The sequence below is a fragment of the Mirounga leonina genome, unplaced genomic scaffold (assembly GCF_011800145.1).
Source record: "Mirounga leonina isolate KUSES-001 unplaced genomic scaffold, KU_Mleo_1.0 Mir_151, whole genome shotgun sequence".
Taxonomy (NCBI): Eukaryota; Metazoa; Chordata; class Mammalia; order Carnivora; family Phocidae; genus Mirounga; species Mirounga leonina.
The window spans coordinates 76,576,303-76,591,695 of NW_023270377.1; the positions used below are offsets into that span (position 1 = coordinate 76,576,303).

General features: G+C 35.8%; 1 protein-coding gene across 2 annotated transcripts in view; it reads left to right on the forward strand.

The window, feature by feature from the left end:
- Positions 1-14,539, forward strand: part of STAM2 (signal transducing adaptor molecule 2) — a 50,303-nt gene extending 35,764 nt beyond the window's left edge. Inside the window, exons 9-14 of one of the 2 annotated variants that reach the window (XM_035008029.1) lie at positions 1,596-1,678; positions 1,819-1,906; positions 2,890-2,944; positions 7,156-7,309; positions 9,974-10,143; positions 11,949-14,539. In XM_035008029.1, the coding sequence (XP_034863920.1) occupies positions 1,596-1,678; positions 1,819-1,906; positions 2,890-2,944; positions 7,156-7,309; positions 9,974-10,143; positions 11,949-12,177 (779 nt within the window). In that variant the 3' untranslated portion in view covers positions 12,178-14,539. The remainder of the gene's footprint in view (positions 1-1,595; positions 1,679-1,818; positions 1,907-2,889; positions 2,945-7,155; positions 7,310-9,973; positions 10,144-11,948) is intronic. The other variant, XM_035008030.1, reaches the window with a different exon arrangement.
- Positions 14,540-15,393: the final 854 nt, after the last annotated feature.

Here is a 15,393-nt window from a genome sequence, read left to right on the forward strand (position 1 = left end):
AGCAGGGAGCCCGATGCGGGACTCGATCCCGGGACTCCAGGATCATGACCTGAGCCGAAGGCAGACGCTTAACCATCTGAGCCACCCAGGCGCCCCAAGGAGACGCTGTTTTTAATAACTTCGTAAGACCATGCTCAGGGGATCCTTTATAGAAATTACCCCTTGGGGTAGGCTAGAGCACCTGAGCTGTGGTTTTATTTTATTTTTTTTATTTTTTATTTTTTTTAAAGATTTTATTTATATATTTGATAGAGAGAGTGAGAGAGCACAAGCAGGGGGAACAGTAGAGGGAGAGGGAGAAGCAGGCTCCCCGCCAAGCAGGGAGCTCGATGCGGGGCTCGATCCCAGAACCCTGGGATCATGACCTGAGCCGAAGGCAGACGCTTATCCATCTGAGCTACCCAGGCGCCCCCTGAGCTGTGGTTTTAAAAGTAAAAACTATTCTGGCTTTTCAGTATATCCTCATGTTATGTTGAGCTCTGCTCCTTAGGACCTGTCTGAAAGTTAGGCAAATATTTGAAGTAAGTGGCTAACTGTTGGGACTTAAAAATCCTTTGGTTATAGAGATTTTTTTTTTTCCTGAGGGGTATACATTTTATTGGAAACCTTAAGTACTTTTCAGACAGAACACGATGTCTTCATTGAAGGCTCTCACGTGGCCTGGAGAGCAAACAGATTTTTGGATTAGAGGCAAGGTAGATTTTTATTATAATTTTATTTTTTATCAAAATTTACTTTATTAAAATATAGTACATTACAGCAACACGCCAGTGAACATTAAATTGTTTTCTGGATATGTACATTTATAAATTATTTTTCAACCTTTTCTTTATGAAAGGTGGGGGTTTTTTTGTTTTCTGTTGCTTTAAAACTATTAATCAAAGTTAGGTTGAAATTGAGTATTTTTTTTTTCATTTTGAAGATGAAATCGAGTATTTTTTTGTTCATTTGGGAAATACATTTTTTTTTAAGATTTTTTATTTATTTATTTGACAGAGAGAGACACAGTGAGAGAGGGAACACAAACAGGGGAAGTGGGAGAGGGAGAAGCAGGCTTCCTGCTGAGCAGGGAGCCCGATGCGGGGCTGGATCCCAGGAGCCCGGGATCATGACCTGAGGCGCAGGTAGATGCTTTACGAATGAGCCACCCAGGCGCCCCTTGGGAAATACATTTTTATAGCAAGGAAAGTGTAGAAGGAGCTCATATATTTAACTCTGAATTTAGCTGTTCAGATTACACTCTACTGTCTTATATATTCACCCTAGTGGTAACACTCAGTTTTTCAGAAAATGCCTAGAATAACAGTTCCCATTAATATTGCTCACTTGTTCCACTAGAAGGTAAGTTCCATCAAGGCAGAGATTCTTGCTGTTTTATTCACTGATGTATTTCCAATGCCTGGCACATAGTAAGGGCTAATAAATGTTTGTGGTATGAATGAATGAACATATGTAATAACGTATATTAATTATGAAATGTGATGACTAAAGGGTTTCCTTTTTTTTCTTATGGATAATCACAGGCTATTTACATATTAGTGACTAAAATACCAAAGTAAATGCTGAGGAACTTAAAGTTTACTTTGTTTCCATAGCAGCTGTGGACAAATTGAATGTAATTGATGAGGAGGAGGAGGAAATTAAGAAATCAGAGCCTGAGCCTGTTTATATAGATGAGGTAGAGTTTTTCTTTTGTTTAATAGTTAAACTATCAATACTTTAAAAATCTATTATCCTTGAGAATGCTTGGAAAGAGTAATTTTTATGGTCATTGAAATGAAAGCTTTTGAGTTTCTAAGTGTCCTTATACTTTTTTAGGATAAGATGGATAGAGCCCTGCAGGTACTCCAGAGTATAGATCCAACAGATTCAAAACCAGACTCCCAAGACCTCTTGGATTTAGAAGGTACTTAGTGAGCCTTAGAGATTACTTTAATGTCATTTAATATTTTAGCTAATGTCTTAAATGTCTTTCTGCCTTGTGTTTGCTTTTAGAAATTAGAGATCTCTGGTGGGAAACAGACTAGTGTAATAAAATAGTAAACACATAACTTGGAAGATGTTATAAATCTGCCTATCATGTTCAAGAAGGAAGTCTTTATTTTTCTGTAAGCCCACTAGTGATACTGGCTGAAGAGAGTTGCAATCCAAAAAAGGACAGAATTAAGAATAAGAGCATATTAAATTAATTGAGTCAAAGTGTTAGAAATTCTTATTTTTCTTATAATTCTCTTGTATCATGATTTTAAAGGGCAAAATTATATATGATCGGTGTTAACTTTGTAATGTAGTCATTTGATGCATGCTGATATGTCCTTTCAATCCCCAAGAAATTTGAAACAAATGTTTTTTTGCCTTTTTTTAATCCTTTGGGAGAAAAATCTCTGATAAATGGATAAATCTTAAATCTTTTTATAGAAGAAACTGGTTATGAATATAGGATACTACACTATTCATTTTATCAGTGTTTACATTTGGAAATAACACAAAATATTTAATTTTAAAATGGCTTAGGTCCTTGGAAAATGCTCGTATGTAATCTGTACACAATTATATATTTTATATACTGTGACTCAAGTTCATTTACTTAGCTAATAATAGTTTTCTAGGTTTTGCGATAGCTCCAGATTCACAGTCGTAAACTTAGTACTTCAGAGAACATGGTCAGATTTCTCTTTTGATTTTGATTTTGCCTTTGGTCACAGATATTAATATTGGTGCTGAATAGTATTAAAATTAGGTCTTTTATAGTCCTTTCTCTAACATACACCTCATTTTCTTTGTATTATGCATGGTGTTGTATATCGGTGTGCTCCATTGTTAAAAATTGTCGAAATTGATTTGAACTGGTTTAAGTTTCAAGGTTCAAAATTATTTTTGTATTTACAGATATCTGCCAACAGATGGGCCCAATGATAGATGAAAAACTTGAAGAGATTGATAGGTGAGATTCTTTGTGCAGGGAATAGCAAGTATAGTTTTCTTTCTTTCTTTGTTTTTTTAAAGATTTTATTTATTTGTTTGAGACAGAGCACATGAGCTGGAGAGAGAGGGAGAGAGAATCGAAGCAGACTCTGCACTGAGCACAGAGCCTGATGTGGGGCTCAGTCTTGGGACAGCAAGATCATGACTTGAGCTGAAACCAAGAGTCAGATGCTTAAGCCACCTAGGCACCCCAACAAGTATAGTTTTCTTATGGATTACTTGTTTTTTGGCAGAACTTTAAGAAGTTTTGTGGAACTGTTCAATCTGTTGAAATTGTCTCTCAGTTTCCAAAACTCTTACAAACAAATAGCAAGCTGGTACTTTTTATTTTGGTAGCATTTTTTCCCCTATGGCAGTATAGTATACCTAGAATCATGGGCTCTTGCTATTACGGTACCAGTCTTCATTTTCTTACTTGGGCTGGAACTGAGGGATAATGAGTAATGAGGAATAAAGCTGAATAGAGCACAGAATGAAAACTGGGGTCTTGTTATGTGATGAGAAGTAATATTTGTAAAACTTTCAAATGAAATTTCCCTTGTGTTGGGGCTCCTGGGTGACTCATTCGTTAAGCGTCTGCCTTTGGCTCAGGTCATGATCCCAGGGTCCTAGGATCAAGCCCTGCATTGGGCTCCCTGCTCCGCGGGAAACCTGCTTCTCCCTCTCCCACTCCCCTTGCTTGTGTTCCCTCTCTGTCAAGTGGATGAATAAAATCTTTAGGGGAAAAAAAAAAAAGAAAAAAAGATTTCCCTTGTGTTTGTAAAGCTAAATCCAATACACATACTCCCCTCATTTTTCTTCCTTGTATTTCTGTATTTCTCTTGTGTTTTTAATTTCCTTATCCCACATAGTCTTACTCTTCCTTAGAAACAGCAGCAGCACTGAAGGATAGACTCAGCATTTTGAGCTTTACATTTATTTCTGACTTTTCTGCTTCTTCAGCTTCCTGTTTGAAGTTACAGGGAGAAGCCGTAGTGAATGGAAGACAAGGATAAGGCTTTTGTGTTCCATCATCATCCCTTTCTAGATTCTATTTATTGAACTACTGTATCAAACCTCACAAGAAGATGGGGCACCTGGGCAGCTCAGTCAGTTAAGTGAAATGCGTTGGGCTCAGGTCATGATCCCGGGGTCCTGAGATTGAGCCCCGAATCAGGCTCCCTGCTCAGCGGGAAGCCTGCTTCTCCTTCTGCTGTCCCCCCTGCTTGTTCTCTCTCTCTCTCATGCTCTTTCTGTCAAATAAAATCTTAAAAAAAAAACAAACAAAACCCGCACAAGAAGAACAGGAATTACTTTACTTCGTATCTGCCTTTGCCAGAGAAGAGTAGTAGCAGCAAGATTTTTTCTAGTCACCGAAGATTATAATCTTTTTCCATAAGATGTTTTTTTATAAATCCTTTATATTTTCTACAGAAGTGAAAAACAAATCCCTTTCAGAAATTAATGAAATGAAATGTAGTTTCATATTCTTATTTTGGAGAAAGCATTAAATATCTACATACACATTTACTGTGGTTTCAGTGCAAGGATATTGATGGGTCAGTGAATAATCAAACTGGAAATGATTAGAAAGAAAACATCAGTATTACCTTAGGAGTGTGGCTAGGAGTACAATTATTATAAACCTTTCTGGATCTTAAAAATAGTCCGTATCCTTTAACCCAGCAAATTCAGGCCCATACTAAATATATAAGGATATATGCAAAGATTTACTTCTTTGAGTATTCTTCACAGTATTATTTATAACAACAAAATTGGAAGTAACTAAAATGCCTTTCAGTGTGAGATTGATTTTTAAGATAAAATTACACTTCTATACATTCTACAGTAAAAAGCATTGTCAATGATAAATATCTATTGACATGGAAAGATACTATACTATGTCATGAAAAAGAGGATATGACAGTATAATCTTATTTTTGTTGATAAAAAGAATATCTTCAAAGAAACAGGTCTAGCACAGTTAAAAATCAGAGTGACCGTTTCTGATACGAGTTAATTTTTTGAGTCACAGCTCACCTGTTAGTTCTTCAATTTCAGTTTCTGAGTAGGCCAGCTGGCATTTTCTGTTCCATGGCTACTGACTACAGATGCAGCTCCTATTCTGGAAAATGCTTGCTGTTCTTCAACAAATTTTTATTGACTATTTATTCCTTGTCAAGCATTCCGAAATGAATAAAATACCATTTTTTCCCTTGAATGGGTCATTATCGATTTGTTTTTCCTAATAAGAAAAACAACTTTGCTGTCAGAAAAAAAAATTTACATTTATTTTCTATCGTCATTGTTTGGAATGAGATTTTTTAGCATTTATCACACTAAGAAATTATATTGGGCAAACATGTAATAGACTCCAAGAAAGTTTAGATAGATGTATTGAAGAGAGATCCATGGTCTGAACTTAACAATGTTTCAGATTTTTCTTCTTTTTTTTTTAGATAGTGGCAGGGCTGGATCTCACTATCCTGAGATCATGACCTGAGCCGACATCAAGAGTAAGATGCTTGACCGATTGAGCCCCTGTTCCAGACTATTCTAATCTTATTTCCTCCTGCCCTCCAAAAATCGTTTTCTACCACCTTGATGAAATTGCCCTTTTCATTCTTCCATTGTGTACCCTTCTCATTCCTTTTGCCTGTCTTAATTCACACTGTCCTACTGACCTGACTTAGTCTTCCTTTTTTGCTTGGGCCTATCCATCCTTCCTCAGGTGCCAGTTTAAGTCCCAGCTTCTCCATAGAGCCTTTTCAGTCTACCACCACCCAAACTAGTCTACTTTTCTAAACTCTTCTGTTCCTTACCTATTTCATATAAATTTGGATTCAATTATATGCCATCTTATATTGCTTGCTGTTTTCCATGTGCTTAGCTTTGTCTACCTAATAGATTGAAGTCTCTTTGAAGGAGAAAACTACACCTTCTGCTCCATTTTCTTTGTGCTAGTATTGTGTTTGGGCACAGTTCAGTAAAAATTTTTTAATTGTTTTGGGGTAATGTCTCGAATCTTTGAAGGTGATTTCTGTGTTCTGGTGTTTCATCAGTATACTGGGTTATGTGGACCAAATGCCTATGGTCATTTCTTAGTCACACCTTTGTTAGCATGGACACTAATTTCTGAAGCTTTCTCTGTGGTTTATAAATGATACTCTGAAAATAGAGTTTGACCTGCTTTATATAGTCACACATGCAAGAGAGGAAATAGCACCTTTTTGTTTGTTTCAGACATAATATTATAAAGGAAACATTATAGAGGAAAGGTGACAAGTCTTGATAGGATTCAGTCCAGGTCATTTATTTGGTAGTCCTGTGTCTGGTCGTCGGCCTCTGTTGCTTATCTTTTGAGCCTCTCTGTGTGTATGTAAAAAGAGCTACATTTAATAAACAGGCCGTGGGTGCCACATGAAGTGGACACTTAACTGGTATGAACTTGTCAGTTGCAATGGGAGTTCTTTATTACTCCCCAGGGGAATAGACAAAATTGTACGAAGTCAGAAGGATTTGCTCTGGAGTTCCTTGGGCAAATTTGAAAAATGCTCTTACTTGGATTTGTTATTTATACAACAAAGTATCTGATTTCACTCACCTTCTCAAAAGAAACCAACAAACAAGAACAATAGGGACTAGTTTATGTTTTAATTGTTTTTATTTGCATTTTCTAGGATAATTATTAAGATTTTTTTCATTTGATTCTTTAATGTACATAAGCAAATGAAAAAGTATGATTTTGTTTATGAGTGTGTTTTTATTTCAGTCATATCGTGCTTCAAAGCAGGCTCCTGACCTTGCCTGAGTACTTTCTTCTACTTAGATTTTAATTAAGGCTTGGGCTCTTCCAAAATTGAGAAATTATTTTGCTTTGTATTTGAGTTTTCAACAGAAGCCTGTAACATGTGAAACAGAATTGTCCTAGCACCAAAATTACGAACTGACTGAATTTTTATGAGGTGTGGAAGGGACTTTCCCTAATATTATGAAGTCCTATCAGCCTAGTTATTATGAGAATTAAGGAATTCCTCCTCCCATTTTCCCATGGTAAATATTCTTTCATTGTATATAAAGAACCTTTTAAAATATGAATAGGAAATGTGCTAAATTTAAAAAGTAATTTATGCTCCTAAATGCATGCTTAAAAGCATTGAAGAATATTACAGTGCTTTTCTTCTCTATCAGGAAGCATTCAGAATTGTCTGAATTGAATGTAAAAGTCTTGGAAGCCCTGGAACTATATAACAAGTTGGTGAATGAAGCACCAGTATATCCAGTCTATTCAAAGCTCCATCCTCCAGCACATTACCCACCTTCATCAGCTGGGGTTCCAGTGCAGGTGAGCATATTTTTGAGAACATTTTTCAAAATTAGAAAAAAGTTTTAAATTCAAAAAAATGTTTTAAAGCTTAGTATTAAAATTTCTATGGTCCATGAATAAAATCATAAAATTCATCTTTGTTGGTCCAAATATGGGCTAAACAATTAGCATTCACCAGGACAAATTAGATATGGCTATTTCATAAATAATTTTAGTTCATTTTTAACATGAACAAAGAGACCATTAAATAGATGATGGGAGTTCTGGTTCTTCATTTGCTTTTGTAAATATAAAGCATAAATCCTTTAAGTAAAATGTTCAAGTCCTCTAATTTAGGACAGTGCCTGACCTATTGAAAGTCCTCTAGATGAGGTACCAATGCTGTTCCTGTTGCTCAACAAGCAAGATTTAACATTTCTTTTAAAAATTGCTGTCAATGGGGCGCCTGGGTGGCTCAGTGGGTTAAGGGACTGCCTTCGGCTCAGGTCATGATTCCAGGGTCCTGGGATCAAGCCCCGCATCAGGCTCCCTGCTTGGCGGGAAGCCTGCTTCTCCCTCTCCCACTTCCCCTGCTTGTGTTCCTTCTCTCTCTCTCTCTGTCAGTTAAATAAATAAATAAATAAAATCTTAAAAACACAAGTAAAAATGTGTCAAGATTTCTTTGACTTACATGATTAGTAAAAGGCTTTTTAGTTAGTGAACTTCTTTTATCCTCAGATCATGCTATATATTTTTTCTTTGATGTGACTTAAATTGTTAAGAATTCAAGCACAACAAGGATGTGATGCAGGCCTGTGAGTTCAGGGTCCAGAAGCCATTAATGAATAGCCTCTTTTCCCGGGACTTTACACGTTCTCTGTGCTTCCTGCTGAAGTGAATACTTACATTTATCACTATCAAGTATTCCAAAGCCTTTTTTAAATTTCAACCAGTTAGCAATTGAATTCAGAATGAATTTGGATGAACAAAATTCATGTTAATTTATGAGAACTGATATGTAAAGGAGTGTGTGAAGGAGACACCAAGGAGAAAAGATAGAATGTGGGTGCATAAGCTAGATGACTTGACACGACATAATTGTTAAGTAAAAAAGAAGAGTTTCTATGGTAACTGTCACATCAGACAAGATGCATTTATCAAATATGCCACGTCCCGAACTTTTGGAAAATGGTGAAAAGAATCATTACATATGAGGGTAGAAAGGATTTCTGGGTGCAAAAGACAGCTGGGGTTTATTTAGTATTGCTTCTGTTTTCAGTGAGTTTATTTGCGGCTACTGTGAAAGTGGAATAAAATAGAAGTGTCTCCTCCATTGAATGATAGAACTGTTATATTTGCTTCTTTGTGTGTCTCTAAAGGGCTATTTGTCATTCCTATGTCAGGTTTTTGTGTTTAGTTGCATACTATTTATAATCTGTTTTGCTAAGCATAATTCAGGTTTCTAAAAAGTTAGCTTTCTGTCTGATTCTTCATATAACTTCTATATATACTATTCATGCATAACAGCATTTAAAATATTCAAAGATCCTATTCTAATTAGAAAAAAAATTCCATCCTAAAAATGTTGGAGTAACACACCATGAGTTAAATCTGTGAAGTCTACTCAGGAACCCTGCACTGTAGAAGAGGTCCATTCCCAGGCTCAGCCTGTTGTCAATGGGTTGGTACATGTTGGCCAAGGAGGTGATATGATTGCAACTACCTTAAAGTTGATTTGGCACTTCAGCATGCTAAATTTTCATGTCCATGGTCTTTTTTTTTAAGATTTTATTTATTTAATTTGACAGAGAGAGAACACAAGCAGGGGGAGCAGCAGAGGGAGAGGGAGAAGCAGGCTTCCCACTGACCAGGGAGCCTGACATGAGCCTCAATCCCAGGACCCTGACTGAGCCACCTAGGCAGATGCTTAACCGACTGAGCCACCTAGGTGCCCCTCCATGGTCTTTGCTTTACAAATAGATTTGTTTAAAACTGGAGTGATGATAGTTACTGTATGATACTTAGTGTTTGCATTGTTATATTGGTAGGCAGATAGTAGATCTTGTTCTTAAAGGAGATACTACCCTGAACATTAGTTAGGGCATGTAAAATATCCAAAGAAACTTAGACCATTTTGCTGTTTCCTGAGGATACATCTCCTTTACCAAAAAATCTTCTTTACTTTTTTCCTATTTGTTGTAAAGGCAGAAAATAAAGGAGACATTGCCAGAGAAGGTCTGCACCCTGCCCTGATACCATTTATTCTTATTCTCCCAAGTTTCATTCTTAGGAAGGAGTTGAATAAGTCATCCTGGGATAGGGGTGAAGAAGGTTGTCATTGGGTTGGTGACTTGAAGTGATGATGGGCTGCCCTTCAAGGGAGTATGTAGTTTCCTGGGGCTTTGCAGCAAGACATGTTACTGAGTAATAGGCAACCTGGATGGATTCCAGCCTGCTGCTTAAAAATATGCCACCTCCTGCAAAATAAAAGAACAATCAAGTAAATCATAAATTTCCAAAGATTTGGCACTGTGATTTGGAAGCTCTCCACTTTTTGTACTAGGGTGGATGGATTGGTAGAACCAGATTGCTCCCCAAAGAACTATAACATTTAATTTTATTTAAGTCTCTTAAAGTATTAAATATATTGTTAGATAGGTGTTTGGGAAATCAGTGAGTCAGCTTTTTCTCTTTGGTTAATAGACATACCCAGTTCAATCACATGGTGGAAACTATATGGGTCAAAGCATTCACCAAGTCACTGTTGCCCAAAGCTACAGCCTAGGACCAGATCAGATTGGTCCACTGAGATCTCTGCCTCCAAATGTCAGTTCCTCGGTGACAACACAGCCTGCACAGACTCCATATTTAAGGTAAGTTTTTGGGAGCTGTGTTAATTTTGTAATTATATACACTAAATTTTCACAGAATTTCATGAGAATAAATTGACTTTTCTTTTTATAATAATAGTAATTGAGATGAAGTTGTAGAACTTCTCATTCCCAATGCCATGAAGTCCATAATGCTCTTAGTCCATAATGCTCCTTACTACCCCTACTAAAATGGTTGCCCAGACATGGCTTATAATCTGGGTCTCTGGGACAAACTAAAGCTAACTGTCCCTTACAGGGACCAAGCCCATGATATACTTAGCACAGTGCTGTAATCAGCCTAGCAAAGTAGTCCCAGGCATATTTATCTGCATGCACTCCTGAATATCAAAACTTTACTTGATTCCCAAGTGCATTTGAGCTGTGGAATCTGTGGTCTAATTTTTTTTTTTTTTTTTGGAGAGCGAGAGAGCACTGGAGGGGAGGGGCAGAGGGAGAGAGAGAATTTCAAGTACACTCCATGCTGGGCTTGGAGCCAGATGTGCGGCTCCATCTCACGACCCTGAGATCATGACCTGAGCCTAAATCAAGAGTCTGATGCTTAACTGACTGAGCCACCCAGACACTCCTGTGGCCTAATTTTTTATACTAACACTTCTGTTCTGAAAATGATTTTTATTTTTATTTTTTTTATTTTTTAAAGATTTTATTTATTTATTTGAGACAGAGAGAATGAGAGCGAGAGAGTACATGAGAGGGGGGAGGGTCAGAGGGAGAAGCAGGCTCCCTGCCGAGCAGGGAGCCCGATGCGGGGCTCGATCCAGGGACTCCAGGATCATGACCTGAGCCGAAGGCAGTCGCTTAACCAACTGAGCCACCCAGGCGCCCCGTGCAAATGATTTTTAAATATTGCTTTCCATTAACAGCTTAACCATACAAAATGTTCATTCAGTATAGTCATGGTAGATGATCTTTAAGGTCTTCCCACTCAAATTTCATGAGTGTAAATTTTAGATATTATCCCAAAATTAAGTAAACCTGTTCACATTGGTGTTTAGTTCAGTTAAAATGTAAAATTTTGTTATTCTGTTTGATACTAGAAATTATGGAGGAAAAAAACTGGAGAGATAGACATTAATCCTCATAAGCAGTGTATTTGGTATAATTTGAAATTATATATCTTTTTTTAAAAAATGTGTGTTATAGTAATTATAGGAATAAGCAGAAGTTCTGCAATTTGGTGTAATTTTTCAACTTGTTTTTTTGTTTTGGTGTAGTGTTAATAAGTAAACTATAGGTCAAGACTATCTTGAGGGTAGATTCAGGGTCCTATGTGGATTACACTGTGCTCCCTGCCTTTATTATTTTTATGTAGAGATTCAGGTTAAGTTACCAGGGGCAGCTTTGAAAGTGCCCTATCAAAGGAAAGTATAGAGCATGTGAGGAAAAGAGGTGGTCTCCGGGTTGGATTGAGAGCTGCGAGAAGGGAGAATACGGTCTGCAGGTGTACTTTGGGCGGTTCTGTGCTCATTTTAGCTGGCCAAGGATACCACTGTGAGAAGCACAATCTGCATCTCCTCAAAAGGTTTTTAAATATTTGCAGTAGGAGATTTTGGAGAAAACAAAATTAAATAGGCCTTATAATCTTATATTTTGTTTCTTTTATGAGTACTTTCTTCTCACCAAATATAAAAATTATATTAACAGTGTTGGACAGTTGGAGTAATTATTATATAAACTTCAAAAGATAAAAAAGGCATTTTTATTGTTTCATGATGATTGATCTCTGACCATGACCTAGATAATGCAAAGTAAATATGGTTTTCTTTTTAAAATTTTGTTTGTAGCACTGGACAAGACACTGTTTCCAACCCTACTTATATGAACCAGAACTCTAACCTTCAGGCAGCTACTGGTACAGCTGCTTATACACAGCAGATGGGGGTGTCTGTGGATATGTCATCTTACCAGAACGCTGCTTCCAGTTTGCCACAACTGGCCGGCTTTCCAGTGGCAGTTCCAGCTCATTCAGTTGCACAGCAGCAAACAAATTACCATCAGCAGCCTCTTCTTTAGAACAAACCAAGCATTTTCTTGAAAGCCTTCATATGTGTATTACTTGACCCTTGTGATTCTAACCTGAAAATATTAAAAGAAAAAAAATTTTTTTTCTCAACTCAAACGAACCATGAATAAATAAAGCACAAAAACTTACTCTGCTAGGCCATGAAAGGACTTTTTCAATCCAATTTGTTTGAAGTCCAACTTCTGATCAGAGGCAGCTTCAGGTAGCTTCCAGTTAATTTTGTCTTACTTTCAAATCTACACAAATCTGGACACCCAGTAAGTAGCCTTATGACACGAAACAGCATGAGATAGGAGTATTACATTTTTGCTTTAAAGAAACCACTCTTTATCCCTAAAACATGATAATTGGGAGAGCACCAAAACCTTTGACTATTTTTTTGTGTCTGCTTATTTTTTTCAGTGTTCGCCACAAACCATTACTTCAAAAGGCGGACTTCTTTTTGGGTGAGCATTTAGCTTGCCAGCATATTTCTTTCGCTCCTTAAATTGCAGTTGTGTTTGCAGTACTGTCAGTTTTGCTCTCTGTTGAGTAATAATTAGCATATAATTGTCTATAGAAGCAAGAGCAATTTGGAAGGAACAAAAATGTTTTCTGTTATTAACGGGGAAGACCATATAAATGCAGATGTGTGATAAAGCATTTAGCTAGTCCCCTGTCATGCCAGCTGTGGGCTAAGGAATGCCCCACAAAACATTTCCATTCCCTGAAGACAAACATTTTCCTTATAAGGCTCCCTTGTATTTAGAATTGCCACTAATGACCTTCTAAAGTGACTTTGGACATTCTCTAATGAAAATAATAAGGTCCACTTCTTTTCCTTCCTGAAGTGTGGTGTGCAGAGATGCTGCATTTTCTTTTTACGGATTGCTTGTGAATTTGAGCCATGAGACATTTCCTCGTAATTTGATGTGATATATCCCAAGCATGAATAATGAGTGTTTTTTTAATAGATGTGTTGTTTCTTTAAAGAGGTAATTCAAGTACCATTGCTATGCCAGGCTGTTGAGAAATTTGGCCATTCCTTTCAGAGATAATTCTGAGCCTGTTGAATAATAGGCAATGGATTGATAGGGAAGCTATCAAGACAGTTTTTCTGAAGCCTATATTTTATAAATTAGTTTACAGTGCTAATAGATTCCACATACTATAGGAATTAGGTAGTAAACCAGTAGGGATTGTTTTCTCCTAAAAATTCATACACTATTGCATCATCTACCAACTTTCTAGATAACACAAAATAGAAGATGGCGAATATATATGCTTACAGATACACGGTACTTAGACTGGGAAAAAACAAAGGACATAAGTGAAGTTACTTGCCTGGGAGCAAGATTTCTAAATTGTTTTTTAAAGAGAACCCTTAATCTTTCTGCTAAGAATTCATTTGAAGACAGTGCTCTGGAAATTTTTGTCATTTATCTATTTACAGAAATTTAATTACAAGTATGTTCTCTTTTCAAAGAAACTGTGTCCTAAAATAAAATAGGCTATATACTACTTGGTCTACATTTAAAGGAAAAAACAACAGTATTTGAAAGCCCAGTTTCTGTCATTGTCTTATTTCAGATATAAGTAACTGAAAGCATTTTAACCTTGAATGTCTCATATTCTTTATTTCATCCAGTATTTTCCTTCCATGTGAATTCAATTATACACTTATAAAAAAATTCTAAAATGGTACCTTATTTTTTGGGAAATGAATCTTCTATTCTTTAAAGAAAAAACATAAAAAGCATTTATAAAGCTGCTCTTGATAATGTTTGCATATATATCGAAAATCTTACATTTTTCCCTCCCAAACAGTATTTAATAAGGTTATTTTAATGTTTGTGTAAATATTTCATGTATAATTGTGATCTGAATTGTAAAAGCTTAACTCTGCATAAGTCTTTGAACTCGTATAAATACTGCAAACCCACTAAATTGGGATCAGCTAATTAGGTTCACCAAATGTAGTTTGGGAATAATATAACATGTGACATGTATATAAATCGTGTATATTGGCATTTATCTGTGAAATTTTATACATCCAGGAGTTTCTTCTCCCTCATAAATTAAAAACAATTTTATTTTGGCCACACTGTATAATGAATTTTGTGTTGCAGCTTGTTAATAGTATAAAAATGTTATTAAATCTGTGTACTAAGATGGTATTTTTGGTGTTAATAGGAAATAACAGGGTTGTTACTTTTCTTTCTTCTCCGTGATCTTATGGGTTGTATTTATTTTAAGACCTCTTTATAATTAAATGTTTACTGCCAAAGGAATTGTCTAATATCAGATTTCTACATTGGGTTCATACTTGCTGTTTTATAAAAAAAATAAAAATAACTTCTATTTCATATGAAATCTCGGTACATTAGAAAAATTTTCTGAAAATTTATAATAAAATCACTTTTCATCAATGTAGAAAGAATTTCCCTTGGGTGTTAAAACAGAGGAAGCGGGATATGTTCTTATAGTTTAGAAAATGTACAGTCTACCAACATTGTCTCACAGTTTAGTAATCTACAAAATTACCTGAACATTAAATAATTATACTATTTATCAATTAGGATTTGAAATTATTTGCAAATACATTGTCATCTGATGTTATTTCAAGTAGTTGATACTTGACCACATAACAAATTTCACTGTACGTTTTAAAGATGATTTAAAGTTTCGCCTTCCAAATTTTTTAAACATTTTGAATGTTAAAAATATTATGGCTTAGGTATTTTTAAAAGTTTCTCAGTAAAAATCATAAGTGTCTAAGTCTTCTAGCTTCTAGGGAAGGATTTACTGAATTGTTATAATGAGAAAGCTCAAGTTATTTTTGTAAGTAATAAATTATACATAATATAGCACCAATCTATCATGCTTTCTTTTTGTGAGAAGACATTTTTCTTATTTACTTACATCAGTTTTAGTCAATAAGTAAAGGGAGGACTCAATTCCAGGGATTTAATTTTTTTGTTGTTAGTACAATTTAGTTTCTTTTGGAGATTAAAGATTTAGATTTTTTTTAAGTTTTTCCCAGAAGAATTATTCTAATTTTACCAAGCTCAATTTGAGTTAGAGTTTTCTAAAAACCTTACTGTGTCAAAAAGAGAAATTATGTTGCTTCTTACAAAGTGTAGTGGGAGGAATCGTGTTCCCCACCCCCCCCAAATTCATGTTTGCCTAGATTGTCAGGATGTGACCTTATTTGGAAAAAGAGTTTG